The sequence below is a fragment of the Meleagris gallopavo genome, chromosome 31 (genome assembly GCF_905368555.1).
Source record: "Meleagris gallopavo chromosome 31, MGAL_WU_HG_1.1, whole genome shotgun sequence".
Classification (NCBI taxonomy): Eukaryota; Metazoa; Chordata; class Aves; order Galliformes; family Phasianidae; genus Meleagris; species Meleagris gallopavo.
The window spans coordinates 2,351,994-2,368,047 of NC_139434.1; the positions used below are offsets into that span (position 1 = coordinate 2,351,994).

At 61.6% G+C, this 16,054-nt stretch overlaps 2 protein-coding genes across 7 annotated transcripts; one reads left to right on the forward strand and one right to left on the reverse strand.

Annotated features, from left to right (window-relative positions):
* Window positions 1-80: 80 nt before the first annotated feature.
* Window positions 81-9,779, reverse strand: NCKAP1L (NCK associated protein 1 like). Its single transcript, XM_085212136.1, has 31 exons — window positions 8,712-9,779; window positions 8,506-8,616; window positions 8,194-8,286; window positions 8,058-8,114; window positions 7,777-7,919; window positions 7,605-7,695; window positions 7,368-7,505; window positions 7,220-7,268; window positions 6,987-7,143; window positions 6,830-6,886; window positions 6,485-6,581; window positions 6,162-6,271; window positions 5,943-6,075; window positions 5,780-5,861; window positions 5,429-5,487; window positions 5,023-5,168; window positions 4,662-4,794; window positions 4,307-4,426; window positions 4,015-4,154; window positions 3,718-3,849; window positions 3,411-3,629; window positions 3,173-3,303; window positions 2,992-3,089; window positions 2,669-2,762; window positions 2,500-2,582; window positions 2,327-2,407; window positions 2,033-2,126; window positions 1,704-1,820; window positions 1,464-1,573; window positions 1,290-1,379; window positions 81-912 (listed from the first exon to the last, which is right to left on the reverse strand). Exons 1-31 carry the CDS (start codon window positions 8,811-8,813, stop codon window positions 787-789), a joined length of 3,393 nt encoding a protein of 1,130 aa, XP_085068262.1. The 5' UTR covers window positions 8,814-9,779; the 3' UTR covers window positions 81-786.
* Window positions 9,780-9,830: 51 nt separating this feature from the next.
* GTSF1 (gametocyte specific factor 1) lies at window positions 9,831-14,362 on the forward strand. Of its 6 annotated transcripts, XM_085212140.1 has the most exons (11): window positions 9,835-10,050; window positions 10,149-10,275; window positions 10,358-10,447; window positions 10,530-10,605; window positions 10,688-10,886; window positions 11,322-11,468; window positions 12,063-12,110; window positions 12,790-12,879; window positions 13,012-13,097; window positions 13,475-13,659; window positions 13,896-14,362. In XM_085212140.1, exons 1-5 carry the CDS (start codon window positions 9,958-9,960, stop codon window positions 10,842-10,844), a joined length of 543 nt encoding a protein of 180 aa, XP_085068266.1. In that variant the 5' UTR covers window positions 9,835-9,957; the 3' UTR covers window positions 10,845-10,886; window positions 11,322-11,468; window positions 12,063-12,110; window positions 12,790-12,879; window positions 13,012-13,097; window positions 13,475-13,659; window positions 13,896-14,362. The 6 variants fall into 6 exon arrangements, with proteins under 6 accessions (XP_085068269.1, XP_085068266.1, XP_085068265.1 ...); XM_085212139.1 differs by having other exon boundaries at window positions 10,688-11,468; XM_031557693.2 differs by lacking the exons at window positions 9,835-10,050; window positions 10,149-10,275; window positions 10,358-10,447; window positions 10,530-10,605 and adding an exon at window positions 12,235-12,323 and having other exon boundaries at window positions 10,841-11,468.
* The last annotated feature ends 1,692 nt before the right edge of the window (window positions 14,363-16,054 follow it).

Genomic DNA, 16,054 nt, shown 5'->3' on the forward strand with positions numbered 1-16,054 from the left:
GAGATGGGGAGAAGGAGGGGATGAAACGTGATTTGAAACGTCGCCAGCCTGGAAAGACAAAGGGAAACTGAGGCATCGGCTGCTGGGGGGCTTTGGGGGCTGCAAGAAGCAGCAGCTTTAATTCAAGCTGATCGATCCCGCGGTGGATGGGTTCCCTAAAGAGTGGGGGACACAATTGAATCCCCCTCTCAGTGCCCCCCACGAGGACCTGCATCCCCAGGGCCGCCTGGGCATCACGAAGTCACCAGGAAAACACCGTTTAGTGAAGGAGGTGATGCTGGGGATGGGATGTGGGGACACCCAGTGAAGGAGGTGATGCTGGGATGGGATGTGGGGACACCCAGTGAAGGAGGTGATGCTGGGATGGGATGTGGGGACACCCAGTGAAGGAGGTGATGCTGGGATGGGATGTGGGGACACCCAGTGAAGGAGGTGATGCTGGGGATGGGATGTGGGGACACCCAGTGAAGGAGGTGATGCTGGGATGGGATGTGGGGACACCCAGTGAAGGAGGTGATGCTGGGATGGGATGTGGGGACACCCAGTGAAGGAGGTGATGCTGGGGATGGGATGTGGGGGCACCCAGTGAAGGAGGTGATGCTGGGATGGGATGTGGGGACACCCAGTGAAGGAGGTGATGCTGGGATGGGATGTGGGGACACCCAGTGAAGGAGGTGATGCTGGGGATGGGATGTGGGGGCACCCAGCAGCAGGTGGGTGCAAAGCGGAGGGCGGCGGGGCGGTGTGTGAGGGAGGGGGTGAGCCCTGGGGATGGGTGGGATGCCCTCAGTGGGGTGGGAGCCTGCTGAGCAGGTTCTCCCTGCACACCTCCCTGTAGGCATTGCGGAGCAGCACGTAGGGGAAGCAGCTCTCCAGCATGTCCACCGTCAGGAAGGACGACTCCGCCACAATCTGGAGAGGTAAGGGATGTGATGTTAACAGCTTCCTCCCTCCCCTCGTGCCTCAGTTTCTCCTTTTGCCCCAAGCAGGCAGAGCTGGGTGCTCCCTCCCCGGATGCCTCCGAGCCCGAGCTACAGATTGAAACATTTGCATTTAAATTGCTTTGCAGCGCAGGGCGATCGCTCCCTGAATACCAATCCAGGGCGGGGGGTGCACAGCCCCCACATCCAGCCCCCCAGATGGAGACAGGAGCGGGCTGAGGGCTCGGAACCCCAAAGCAGCTGCAGGCTGGGGGCTGCTGCATGCAAGCTGGGTGCAGCAGGAGCCCAGCGGCCCCTCAAGGACCCTCCAGAAGCCCCCCAGGACCTCTTGTCCCTTCCAGCGCTCACCAACTGCATGAGCAGAGAGACGGCGTCGCGGTTCCTGGCGCGCAGCTTGTCCGACTCCTGGCCCAGCTGCAGGAGGCTCACGGAGGCCAACTGAGGGATGGATCCTGATCAGCACCGGGCCGTGTTCACCTCCAGCACGAAGGGCTGCTCTCCCTCCCTCCCTCCCTCCCTCACCAGCAGGAACTCCTTCAGGTGGGTCTCGATGTTCTTATTGTGGAGGGTGAAGAGCGCGGCTGACACGTGGATGATGGCCTTGGCCAGGCAGTGGATGTTGTTGTTGTAGCCTGGGGACACAGCGGGGTTGGGGACGGTCCTGCTGTCCCCACTGACCTTCAGCTGCAGCTGTGGGACCTCGGGGGTCTCGGCACACACTAAGGGAGAGTGGGGACACAGCTGGGCGCGGCCAAGCCTCACCGTCCATCTCGGTGTTGTAGACGGACGCCGGGTCGGAGGCCAGCAGGGGCAGGGACACAGCCACAAAGACCAGCAGCAGGCAGGCCACTTTGTAGTCCTCCTCTGAGGGTGAGCCATCTGCCCAAGAGGGAGCTGACATCAGTCAGGGGTCCAAGGAGGAAACCTCGGAGACCCCAGGGAGGTGACACAAGGTGGGGGTCCCAGGGGGGGAGACAGCGGGCACCCAGAGAGACATCCCAGGGGGGGTGGTTGCAGCTGGGGGGCTGTGACATGCTGCTGGTGGAGGATCTCAAGGACGGCCCCCCAGGACCCCGCAGACCCCACAGTACCCATCTTGCTGCCAGCGAGGACGTTCACCAGGGCAGGGTCGATCTCACAGGGGATCCCCGCAGCCGAGGCCAGCTCGAAGATGCTTAGGGTGACCTGGGAGGACAAAGACATGCCAGGCTGGAGCACACAGCCCCATGTAAAGTCACACTGTCTCACGAAACGCCACGCAGTGCCCCACAGCACCGTGATGTGCCGACAGCGTTGTGCCAGGCAGAAACAGCCAAGCCCTCCATGGGGACAGCTGTCCCAAGCACAGGAGGTGCCACCCCGTCCCTGTCCCACTCAGCGCCCACCTGGATGTCGGTGTCAGGGGTGACCACGTCTGTCAGGCACTCAATAGGGCCCATGAGGAAGGGGCAGTGGTGGGAGAAGACCTGCAGGGAGAGAGTGCTCAGTCTGTGAAGTAGGACCCAAGGTGATGCCCGCGGGGCTCACGTCCATTCTGAGGGGCACGGGGGGCACCCACCTCCCGCAGGCCCTGCTGTGCCATGGCACGGAAGCTCAGGATCTCACCGATGATGGTCATCCTCTTCAGGACATTGTCGGCTGCTGCGGGGGAAAAGGGGTCAGCAGAGATGTGTGTGTGCACAAGCGTGCAAACGTGCAAGCCTGTCTGCGTACAGGCCAAGACTCACAGGTCAGCCGAGGCAGCAGAGCTGCCATCTGCTCAGGTTTGCAGGAGCTGGAGCGCAGCTGGACCAGCGTGTCCATGTTCTCGTTGACCAGTTTCTGCAATGGACGGGGGCCTCACAGCAGTGGGAACGCTGTCCTGGTGCTTTCTGCCCCAGCTTGGCCCTCGTTAGCAAGCCCAAGGGGTAGACAAGGAGCTGGGATGGTCCCCAGGGTGGAACTGCCCGCCCTGGTGCTCCAACACCCAGTCCTAGCACCCTGAGCCTGGTCCCAGGACCACAAGCCTGGTGTCAGCACATCAAACCTGGCCCCAACGCCCCAAACCTACCTTCAGCTCAGCGACCTGGGAGCTCACATGCCACATGAGATTGTCACTGAGGAACTTCATGCCATACGGCCCGATGAGTTCAGCCAACGCTCGCATCTCTGCGGGGATGGAAACAAGGATGGGGACATCATAGGGGGACAGAGGGGATGAACCCCCACGCTGTCCCCTCCACATTCCTCACCTGAAACATCGGAGAACTCAGCAGCACTGAAGGATGGCTCGCCCTCACGGGGCACCGTGGTGAAGGCCTGCAGGGCAGGTGCCAGGACAATGGCCCCAGTGCTGGCCTGGCGCAGCAGAGCCTCCAGGTACCTGCAAGCATCCAACTGTGCTGACACTGACAAACCAGGACCCACAGCACCAGAGATCTACATCCCACGTGGGACATAACCCGGGCACCCGGGGGTGCTGGCACCCACCAGTTGGTGTAGATGGTGGTGAGGGTCTGCTCCCCGCTGGCATCACGGGGCTGAGTCTGCTGCAGGAGGACGCTGCGGATGATGCGCGCCGTGTCCAGGCCCACAAAGTGTGTCAGTGACTGGATGAAGGTGATGTAGGCACCCAGACCCGCCAGCACCTCTGAGGGACGAGCCACCTCCTGCGTGGCCTGGCTGTAGCATGCCATGGCCACGATGGCCCTGCAGGCACAGGATGGGCTGTAGATCCGGGCCCAAAGATCTCCTCCCCACCACTGCCCGGCACGCGGCCCTGTGTCCCACAGCCTACTTGGTGAAGCGTGCCTCCAGGTGGCTGCTGAGGTACTCAGCCGGCGTCACCGTGTGCTCGAAGACAGTGAAGTTGGGCACGTGGTTGAGGCTCAGGGTCAGCTCGGCCAGCGTCAGGTGCAGCTTGTCCATGCTGGGGGGGGACAGATGCCGTCAGCTTCACCACGGCCCCGTGGGGCCGTCCCCATCGCCATCGTGGGCACGTCACGCTCACACCCAACACCTGGCACCCACCACCCCCGTGCTCACAGCTCTGCACTCCCACAGCCCGTGCCCACCCTCTCGGCCCTGCTCTCACTTGGTGGTCACGGTCCGGTCCTTCCTCTGGCTCTCAGCCCCTGGTTTGCCTCGCTCAGGTTCCCCTTTCTTGGATGGATGCTTCAGGGTCTTCTTGTTACGAGCCTTGCTGACGGTGGAGGCGCAGTGCTTGGGCAGCAGCTGGTGGCCACGGGCAGAAGGTTACGATCAGAGCCTCCAGAACCAGCAGCCACCATCCCCAAGGTTGAATCAGGGACATCGCATCTGTCCCACACGGCCTCTGGTGTCCCAAGGTTGAGGAGAACGTGGACAGAGACCCCGGAGGCCCTCACCTGCTCACTGAGGTTGTGCTGCTCAGCACAGGCATCCATGATGCAGGCGCAGGCCTGCCGGGCCATCTCCTCCAGGAATTTGTTGCACAGCCCCAACGCCGTGGCCTGGAGCTGGGGATACTGCAAAGGAAAATCCACAGCATTGTCACAACGTGGCCCCACCGTGGGACATCCTGCAGGCACACGGCACAAAGGCCACGGTCACATCATCCACAGCGTGCCACCAGTCACCCGAGGTCACGTCCCCATCCTCCATCCCATGCCACAAGCCACCAGAGGCGCCTGGCCCCTTCCACTGTGCATCCAGGCACAGTGCCCACGTCCCCACGTCGTCACCCTGGGCAGCAGGGCTCACCTCCTCCGGACACATGGGGTGGACGCAGCGGGAGAAGTGGTTGCAGAGCAGAGGGAAGGCGATGCTGTAACGCAGCATCGAGGGCTCCTCCATCGTTGCCACAAACATTTTCTCTATGGGGCGAGGGAAGAAGCTGCAGGGATGGGAGGCAGAGGGGCAGAACAAACGGGTCAGTGGGTCTGTCAGCACCTTTGCTCCTCTATCGCGTGTGTCGTCCTCGTCCCCCACGCCTGTGTGTCCACATTCTCTGAGTCCACATCGCCTCACCTTGCCCAGCCTCCCCCGTAACACATGGGCATCTCCCCACGTGTGCTGAGGGGCAGGAGGCAGCCAAGGTGACCCCTGTAACTCTGGAGCTCACCACAGACTGGAGAGGTCAGAGGCCTCGGCCAGCAGCTCCTCCAGGGAATCAAGCAGTTTGGTGTGGAAGACGATGAGGTTCATGATGCGACCCACGTCGGGGTTGGTGCTCAGTGGCAGCACAGCCTTGGCCACACTGGTGTAGGCCTAGGGGGACAGAGGGCTCAGGGCACAGCTGGGGGCACTGGGGATGGGGGGGTGACAGGGATGGGGTCCAATGATGGTGGAATGGTGAGGGATGGGGAGAAGGATGGAAAAGGGAATGAGGACGGGGATAGGGACAAGGCTGGGGACAGCAGTAGGGAAGGGAAGGAAATAGGGGCATGGATTGAGATGGGAAGACAGGAGAGGGATTGGCACAGGGATAGCAGCGAGGACAGGGATGGGAATTGAGATGGGCACAGCACCTGCAGCCGGAACCAGTCCAGGCGGAGCGGTGTGAAATCAAACTGCTCCTTATCATCGACTGCAGGAAAACAGGAAAACACTGCTGAGGGAGGCAGGCTGGGTGAGCTTCAGGTTGCTTGTGCTGACTGGGAGGTATAGATCCAGGGGGTGCCAGTCTGGATGCATCACACTGGTGGATGCCAGCTGGGGGTGCCACTGTTCCACCCCACAGGACCCCCAGGAGCTGCTGTCTCCCCACTGCCCCCAGGGGACTGCAGCTGGGTGCCCAGCATAGCTCCAGGACTGCTGCTGGGCTGCAGGGCAGGAGAACATCAGTCCCCGGGGACACACAGCAGGTTCAGGGTCCTTACCTCCCTTGTCAGAGAGAGAAGAAAGGGAACTGACAAAGGACGATAGGATGATGGACTCCTCCTCGGGGCACACAGAGAGGTTCTGCAGGGACAGAGACAGGGGCTGGATCAGGGACAAGCAGGATAGGGCAGGGAGAGCCCCAGGCATGGCGTTCTGTGGTACCTGGATGATTTCACTGAGCACCAGAGCATCGAAGCGGGCCAGGTACTGGACGTGGTAACGCCGCAGCACGCCCACCTGCCGCCGCACCAGGCTCCGCAGCTGCTCCATGAGGAAAAGGATCTCTGCAATATGGCTGCCACCAAAGATGCCCATCAGAACAGGGGCAAAAACCCCCAAATTCGCACACTGCTGCCTGCAGCCTCCCAGCACCACGCTTACTTGTCAGCAAAGTCCTCCGGCGTCTTGGTTTTGGTGACGTGCTCAGCGTGCCTCACCAGCCAGCTCACCTCATCTCGGCAGAATGAGAGTGCCATGAAGACGAAGAGAGCCTGGGCACAGCAGGCCCTGTTAGGGGGCACGTGGTGCTGCCACCAACACCCCTGAGCACTACCAACACGCAGCGCTGCACGCAGACCCGAAATGTAACCACAGAGCTCTGACACCCACCCCGTGCCTCACCGTGTCCCTCGCAGCCACCCATCTCCGTGACAGCGTTCCCCTCTACCCGTCCCCCTACGCTGTCCCCTTCCCCTTGTGCTCACCTTGGGTCCCAGCAGCCCAGGCTGATCCTCCAGCAGTGCCTCAAGCTCACGCACGGCCCCACGCAGGTAAACCCGCCGGCCCCGGTGCAGGGATCCACTGTGGGAGGGTCGCAGTGGGGCTCAGACCCCCCACCACCACCCCTCCAGCCACCCCGCTCACCCAGCAGGGATATTGCAAAGGTGGGAGCTGTGCTATGGGGTCAATACAGATTGGGATCCCGGTGATCCCCTGCCACGCTCAGCTCTCTGGGATGTGTTGGGACCCTCGGGTCCTTCCAAACCTTTGGGGTGTCATGGGGCCTTCCATCACTCTGGGACCCTCCCCAGCCCCCTGAGCCCCCTAACCTGTGAGCCACGGCGTGTTCCTTGCACTCCTTGAGATCAGCCACCCGCTTCCCATAGCTGCAAAAGGAACACAGCTGGGCAGTGCCACGTACGAGACAGCCTCTGGTGCCCAGCAGAGCCCCCATTGGAGACCCCAGCCCCGGGGGCAGCCACTTACCCCTTGAGGCTGCTGAGCAGCTCCTCGGTGACCTTGTGGATCTGTAGGGCCTCGTCACGGAGGAGAGTGATGTAGAGCGAGCCCTGCAGCGCCAACCTCCACAGCTCCAGGCACTGTGGGGACGCCCCCAGAGCCCCCGGGCACACCAGGAACCCCACTGTTGGGCACAGATGTCAGAGAACAGTCAGACACCACGAGAACACGGGGGATCTGCGGGCACTGCGAGGACTCACTCAGGATCCAGCGTTCCATCACCTCCAGGGAAAGGTACTCGCAGGCCATCTGGGGACGCAGGCACTGGTGTCACCACTCTGCCCTCCCGCACCCTCCCCGAGGTGGCATCCCATGGCACCAACGTCCCCACGGAGCGGTGGCACTCACGGTGTCGGAGCTGGCAGGGCTCAGCATGGCGCCAGCAGTGCTGAGCAGGCTGAGGAGCTGGTCACTGCGCCACTGCTCAGAGCCCTGGTTCCTCCGTGCAAAGAGGAAATGGAGGGACAGGAGTGCACTGGTGACGGCCTGGAGGACAGGGGGACATCATAGGATGGGTCAGGGCCCGGTGTAGGGGACGGATGTGGCCCTGCTGGCTTGCAGAACCCTCAGGAGCTCCCAGCCCACCTTGGTGTGTGGTCCAAACTCCTCTGTCAGCTTCTTAAGGGGGTGGTCGTATTCCAACACCATCTGGCCCAGGCGGGCAAAGCTGGAATCACTGCAGAGATAATGACACACGTTGGGGACAGTCCTCAGTGACAGCCCCAGGGGGGACAGCCCACAGGGACGGCCAGCTCACCTGGCACCATGGCTCATCTCATGAGCACAGTGGTACATGCCAATGAGCAGCCGGCGGTCCTCGGTGCGAGCCAGCAGCAGGATGAGGGACACGTAGGTGACAATCAGGTCCAGGTAGCTCTTGGTGAAGTCATAGTTGACGTGCTAGGGACAAGGAAACTGTGAGGATACGGCCATCGCTACGGGCTGCACCAATCACCCCCCCAAGTGCACCCCATAAACCCTGCGAGCACCTCAAACTCCCCTGAGGAGCCCTCCTGGCACCCCCCGGGTAGCACTCACAATGTCAAAGAAGCACTGGTTGGCATCAATGGTGTTCAGTAACTCGTAGACGTGGTCCTGACAGGGACACAACAACGTCACTGCTGTCCCCCCAGTCTGAAATGCCAGCACTGCCCGCCAGCACCCCACAGCTCACCCTGAATTCCAGGACATCCACAAAGGAGTAGTAATAGGGTCCCAGCGCGCGGACAATGTCCCCCTTATCCTTGTGCACCGGTCCCAGGTGTTGCTGCAAGGGATAGAAGGGAACATCCAGGTAGGGTGACACAGTGGGGACACAAAGGGTGGGGTGACACAGGGACAGGGATGGAGGAGAAGCCAAGCAGCGATGACACAAAACGGGGCGACTCAAAGCAGGGTGACACGGGGGCACGACAAGGAAGTGACACATGACAAAAGAACAATCAGGATGGATGTGACACAGGGTTGGGGCAGCAGCGTCCCTCACCGTGCTGCTCCTCACGTCCAGGTTTGGAAACTTCTTGTTGATGAACTTGACAGAGGGCTCCATAGCTTTGTCACACAGGAAGGACGGCCGCGTCTTGGGGTCAGAGCAGGTCTGCAGGGATATCCTAAAGTTAGAGCCCCCACAACCCCACCACACCCCCCGCCGCAGCCCAGCAGCCTCCATTTCTTTACGGCCCCACCCCACACCTTCTTGATGTTGTAGATGCGGACGAGGACACCCCGGCCTCTGTCATTGAGGATCGTCAGCTTCTCAGCAAACTTGTTCTGGTAGGCGGAGGGCAGCGACATGCCGGCAGCGTGCGGGGGGGGCCACCCCGTGTCCCCTTCTCCCTGATCTGCCCCTCACCCCCAGCACCAACTTCCCCTTCTTCAACTTCCTGGGCTGTGGCCACGGCCACGTGACGCCACCGACGTGTGACGCCGCTGCTGTGGGATGCCACCAAAGCTGGTGACGTGTAGCACTGGCTGTGACCCTGTAACTCTGCCTGAGTGAAGGCCATCGCTGTGTGACGCTGATCACAGCCACGTAGCGCCGGCCAGGGCCACACGGCATCCGCCATGGTCTTTTAACACCAGCCTCAGCCCTGTGTCATCATCCTGGGCCACTGCTCACAGCGATACAGTAACATCCAGAGCCCTATGTAGGTTCATATGACATAATCCAAAGCCATATAACACCATTCAGGGCCCATAGGACAGTGTCCAGGACCGTATAACACTACACAGACCCCTATACTAAGCCCTCAAGGCCCTAATAACTCCTTGCAACGCTCACACAGAGCCTTCCAGGACCCATACAGCCACCCGTAGGTTGCACACAACACCCTGCAGGATACATACGGCACCACCCAGGACTCACATAGCATCACACAGGGCCCTATAACACTGCCCAGCACTATATACCAACACATGTGATGCACAAAACACCACACAGGGTCCTATAAGACCCTCCAGCACCCACATAACGCCCTCTGGGGCCCCGTAACACCCTGCAGGGCCCACTCTACACCACACAGGGTCCCATAACACAACCTAGACCCTAAGAAACCCCACCCAGGGCTATGTAACACCCTTCAGGCCCACATTACACCCTGCAGACTCGCAGAACGCCCTCCAGCGCCTACACAGCACTACTCAGAGCCCTGTAATCCCACCAGAGCCCTAAGACAAGGCTCAGGTGCCCCCACCCGGCGCCGAGGCGGACGTTAGGCCGCGTTGCCATGGCGACCGCGGCGGCGGAAGTGGAGCGGCGCAGGCTGCGGCGGAAGTTAGGCCGCGTTGCCATGGCGACCCCAGCGGCGGAAGCGGAGCGGCGCAGGCTGCGGCGGAAGTTAGGCCGCGTTGCCATGGCGATGAGCGGGGCCGTTCGGGGGTGGGAGCGCGGGGCTTGGTGGCCGGTAGGAGGCCGCTGGAGTCTGACGCGGAGCCAAAGATGGACCCCGAGGCGCTCGTCCAGTGTCCCTACGACAAGGCGCACCAGATCCGGGTGTCCCGGCTGCCTTACCATCTCGTCAAGTGCCAGCGGGTGAGCGGGGCCCCGGGGCGCCGCGGGGCCGTGAGGCGCGATGTAGGCCCTGCCCCCCTTCACGCGCTCAGCGCCTTCTCCTCCTTCGCTTCCCCCAGAACAACCCGCAGGTGGCTCGCTCGATGGAGATCTGCCCTTTCAACGCCAGGCACAGGATCCCACGGGCCGAGCTGCAGAGGCACATTGCCTGCTGCCCCGACCAGCGCCTGATCTTCGACTCTCAGGGTACACGGCCAGCCACTCCCCCGCTGCAGCTCGGACCCCCTCACTCAGACACACGTCCCCACTGTGCTCTCTGTGTCCAAAGGGTCGTCTATGTGCACCGGTGACCAGGCAAAGCAACCCAAGGTCCCCGTGGCCTGGCAGGCCCCCCCGTGCCAAGAGGACTGGGAGGCAGGTGAGTGTCCTTAGGGTGCCAAGTGGTGCCTCCCCCGGGCCCACCCAAGGCTGGCACAGCCCTGTCTCGTTACCCTTTGCAGAGGTCAGTGAACTGGAGGAAGCTGCACCCTTTATCCTCAACACCAGTGTCAGTGAGCTGCCCCTCCAAGGAGACAGGTAGGAGTGTGTGGAGCAGAGAGTGCCCTCCACGAGGTGCTGCCCACCCTGACCCCTTTGTCTTGCTCTCTTTCCTCCCCAGCACTGCTCTGACTGCACCCCCAAACTGGAGCGAAGATGTGGGTCCTGCTGCAGCGACGGTGACAACAGGACTCCTCGTGAAGGGGCCGGGCCAGCAGGAGCAGAACAGACTAAGGAGGGTGGTGGCACAGCCGAGGTGGTGCCCGCCTCCCCACTAGGACCAGGGGAACCACGGTGCAAGCAAGGGCAGCGCCTGCTTGGTATCCGCTGCAGGGAATGGTTGTAGGAATAGGTTTTAAAAACGTTTTGGAAATATGTGGTTTGTGAGCATGCATGGTGTCCTGTCGCTTTTGGGGAGGGGAACTGCTTGGCCTTGCTGATAGGGGACAGCAGCAAAATGGGGACCATGGTGGGTTGGGGAAGGGGGTTCCAGTAGGATGAGAGTTGAAGGATGGGGACAAAGAGGATCCCCTGGTGTGAGCATGTCGTGGGTCCACCGTGTTGCTTGTCCCCTGCACTGCTTGGCTGTGCTCTCAGTGTGTTCCGTGCAGCTCCTGCTTGTGGCACAGTCAGTAGGGGAGGGGGAGCAGCAGTTGCATTTTGGGGCCAGCCCACGTCTCCATACCCCCCACAGTACATCCCCACGGCCAGCCTGCGTTCCAACACTGCCCCCCATAGCATCCCTGTGTCCCCAGGTGCCTCCATAACATCCCAGTCCCTCAGCAGTGTGTCCCCAGGTCACTGGTGCCCCGCTACCCCCCTCAGCCTGTCCCCTTATCTGAGATGGGGACAGCACTGAAAAGGACGTCCAGAACCATCCGGCATGGCCAAAATGGCTCCAGGTAACCCCAACCCCCCCCAGCTCCCACTCGCACCCCCTCCCCTGACATGTAGGGTCTGCTGCCCACCCCCCCTTGGTGCACCAGATCACCCCCTTTCAGCCTCCCCCCCCCACCGGACCAAATGAAACATTTGCAGCCTGCTACCATTGGGTGCTGCCCAGATTTTGAGCTCGGGGTTTTATTTTTTAGTGCCTCTTACACAATTTGGACACCTCGTGCTCAGGCTGCATCACCAGGGCAGTCAGGCCATGGGTTTCCCCACCCCAGGGGAGGGGGGGGGGGGTTAATGAAGGAAGCCTCGTTAGCCCCCACCCTGCACGATCCTCCAAAAGATGTGTCACCACGTCCCCTGTGACACCAGCCAGCCCATGAGCAGCTCTGAGTGTCCCCCACGTCCCCTATGACACCAGCCAGCCCATGAGCAGCTCTGAGTGTCCCCCACGTCCCCTATGACACCAGCCAGCCCATGAGCAGCTCTGAGTGTCCCCCACGTCCCCTGTGACACCAGCCAGCCCATGAGCAGCTCTGAGTGTCCCCCCCAATCCTCCACCCCGCTCCCTAATTTCTCCCCCCTCTATTTTTTCTTTCACACAGGATGTTTCTGGGTGGGGGGAACCCACAGATCCCCGGCTCTGCCAGAAGGTGAGGAGAAGTCGGAGGAGGCGCCGGATTTGGGGCGGGACGGATGGAAATGGGAATGTCTGTGTCACTCTGCCTCCCCTGGCCGGGCTCCCACCCACCCCCAGCACGCTTTAACCCACGCCAGCCAGGACAATCTCACCGAAGGCAGTCGTGGGGACCCCGCGGGGCTCAGTTTGGGGGGAAATCCTGCTTTTTGCAGCAGTTCACAGAGAGGTCAGCTATTTATCCTTCCCCCTTTGGCTGGGGGGAGCACGCAGGCGGGGTCGCGTCCGTCCCTCCTGGCTGGGCAGAGGAGGAGTGATCTGGTGTTGCAATTAATTCCTCCCTCGCCGGTGCCAGAATTGCAGCTGCAGAGCGCTTTTTATACAGCTAATAACTCCTTTTAATGTACATCTGGCAGAATCTGCACATCCTGGGCTCGGCCCATCTGGGAGACTCTTTTCCTCTCTCAATCTCCTATCCAGAGTCTGAATCCTCATCGCTGAGCAGGAGGAGCTCCTTCCTCCCGTCTCCTCGTTAGGATTTAACCTACCTTCGCCTGAGCTCCCAGTTTTCTTTCCCAGAGAACGCCTTTAAAACCTATTTTTTGAGTTTACGGGGGGGGTTAACTCTCTGATAAACACCTGCACGGGGAGAACCGGGCCTCCCTCCTGACTTTATCTCCTCTTTTCCTCCCCAGCATTCCCCACTCCCCGCTGCCCGTGCTGCCATCCCACGCCGCACAGCGGAACCTCTTCCCCTGCTCCCACCTCACAGCGCTGCCCCGCAGGTGGAAATCCGACCCAATCCCTCCCTGCTCCTCAAGGGTTAAAGAGGAATTTCTCCGGCTTTGTGCCTCGCTTGTTTAAAAGCATCTGACTGCTTCGGATTTGCTTGACATCTCTCCCCTGTGGTTTTGCAGAGCAGTTTCATGTGTGCTTTGAACCGTGCCAACAACGGCGTTGCAACACTTGCCGAGAGTTTTGCTCAGAGGGTGGATCCAGCAGGGTAGGTTGAAGGAATGGGTTATTTTTGTCAGGGAAATGAATGGTCAATGACAGGCGTTCCCCCCCTTCGCCCCCCTTTTTCCACCTATTTTGCCCCGTTGAAAGCAGTTGTGGATCCTCACCGTGCGCTCAGAGGAGCGATGCTGGGGGAACTGCAGCCCTCGCCGTGCAGCGGGGTCCCAAAAAGCTCCACGGGGCGCCCTGGGGTGCTCTGAATCCCACGTGGGGGATGCTTGCTTGTCAGCCACCCCTCAGCAGACCCCAGAACTGCACCCGGGGCTGCGCCCCACACCGTGGCCTTGGTGAAGCTGTGTAGCTGTGGGGCTGGGGGAGGCAGCAGCACGCAGTGACTTTGCTTTCCGCTTTGACGCCCCGCAGCAAAGCAGCAGTTGCCCATCCGGCGTCGGATCCTCGGTTTCCTCCCGCACGTGCAGGGAGAATTCCCTTTGCACCTCTCTGCAAAGCCTCTGCTCCTCAGCCACCACTTCTGCTGCTCCTGGCAGAGCTGTCGGAGCGTCGGATTTTCCTTTTGCCTGGGCCGCGGCCAAGGAGGGCATGAGGAGGTAGGGAGGAACGGGCTGGGTTTTGGACAGTGAGCATCACCGCCTGCTTCCAGCACGCAGGCAGAGGCTCTGCAGCTCCCATCTGGGTCGCTCCAGGGTGTGAAAAGCCGTTTGCAGGGTGCTGCTAGCTGACAGCTGTGGGCTGAGGGCAGGAGGGAGCTGCTGGGATGGCTGAGATGGCTCCCGTGTGCATGCGAGGGGGGTTTTCCTGCATTGAGGCCGGATGTTTTTCCCAGTGCACGGAGGAATTAGGGGCTGGGCTGCCACACCGGCCTTGGGAAGGCACATCTCTGCCACCCTCATCATCCTCTGTGCTTTGTGACCGCCTGTGTAGAGCAGACGGAGCCTGCTGTGCTTTGGAGAAAACGTGGTGGCTCTTCTACGCTCTATTTTGGGGTGATTTCCTGCTTGTTCGGTGTTGCCTTGCCGTCCCCAACCCCAATATCTCTAACCCCAACCCCGAGTACTTCAACCTCTTCAACCATTTCTCCCTGTTCTCTTCCATGGGGTGATGAAACACCACGTGTGCCACAAGCGCCTGGACCAGCAGAGGCACCCAACCTGCACCGAGGGCTCTGAGCCCCCCACCCAAAGGTGCCAGCGGCCCCCTGGGGATGTGAGCAGTGAGTACCTGGCCACGCTGGCAGCGCAGCGTGAGCTCTTCTGCACGACAGCCATTAAAAATTCCCCTCGCCTTAACTCACACCATCTCCCTGCTGTGATTCACCGCCGTCCGGCCCGGTGAAGGCGGATGAGGGGGGAAAAAAATCAACCAATAATTTCCCATCAAACTGCTCCTGAAAGAGGCAGGAAGAGGAGGAGGGCAGCAGCTAACGAACGTCTGGCAGTTGTAGGCAAATGGCAGCAAAGAGGCCCCGGCCATAAAGCAGCTCTGTCTGCCCTCACCGAAGGGCCGGGAGCGCTTTGAAGTCGCTGGCTGTGAGATGCATCCCGCAGGTTCTGCGTCTGCGGAGTGTCTGCTGGGCACCCAGGGAGGTGTGAGGCTCAGCCCCGGGGGATTCCCCGAAGGAATCGCTCCCTTTGCAGCTTCTGGAGGAGTTTTGGCACTTTGGCTTTCGGCTCGGTGATGAGATCCCAGCACCAGGCTGGTTCTGCAGCTCTACCTGTCCCCCTCCTGCTGCTAAAATCGGGGCTGAGCGCTGCCAGGGCGGCCACGAAGCGGGGAGCAGCTTCCTTCCTCCTGCAGGGCGTGCCCTGCTGTGCTCACAGCCCCACACGGGGGGGAAATCCGGGCACAAAGCAGAGCTCGGGGTGAGGACTTTCCCTGCCCCAAAGCTCGCAGCTCCGTGGGCACGGCTTGGCCTCTGCGCGGCGAGCTGGGCTCGTTAAAACGGGAAATCGGGTGGAAAAACAACAAATGGCCCAAAGCAGCGGGGCTGGGTGAGGAGGGCAGCGCTGCGTCCGTGTCACCGCACGGTGCTGAAGCTGAAGCTCGTGCCCTTCCAGTGCTCACGGGTGGTTTTAGCACAAGCACTGCGTCGCTCCGGGGGGTCCGTGTGCATGCGAGGGGGGTTTTCCTGCATTGAGGCCGGATGTTTTTCCCAATGCACCGAGGAATTAGGGGCTGGGCTGCCACACCGGCCTTGGGAAGGCACGTCTCTGCCACCCTCATCATCCTCTGTGCTTTGTGACCGCCTGTGTCACTGTGCCGGGGGGTTTTGCACAACGTCAGAGGGTTGCGGTGGGGCTGAGCTGAGAGGGCTGGCAGTGGGGGGGGGCTGGCACCCAAATGGGGCACGGCTGGCGGCGTGCAGGTGTGTGTGCAGATGTTTGCACACTGTGTGTGTTTTCCTGGCCCGGTGGGGCCTCCGGGTACACGTGTGTGTGTGTGTGTGTGTGCGTGTGTGTGTGTCCCTGCAGTGCCACCTCCGTGGCTGCGTCAGGTGTCCCCAGTCCTCGCCGTGCCCACATCCCTGTGTTTCCCTGATCCCTGCTCAGCGCCGTGCCCACATCCCTCCCTGCATCCCTGCTTCTGGCCGTGCTCTGCCTGTGCCCCTGTGCCCCAGCCCTTGGCCCGCAGCCCTGCCCGTTCCCGTGCCCGCGTCCCTCAGCATTTCCACCTGCATTTCTACCCACGTCCCTGCCCGTGTCCCCACGCATTCCCGTCTCCCTGCTTGTCCCCGTGTCCCCCCCTCCCCCCAACCCGCTGCCCCCCTTCCCGGCTGTGTGCTCTCCCCACCGCCTGCAGCTCCAGTGCCTTTTTGGGAAGCAGTCGGCGCGTGGGGCTGCACTGCACGGCACCGGGCCCCGCGCCAGCCCTGGGATGGCTGCGTTCCCTGCACCCCCTGCGCGGCAGCACCGAACCCCCGGCACACGTCTGTGCCCCCGGGGTCACCGAGCTCTGCGCCCCCCCCTCCCCACTCCCACCCCCTTC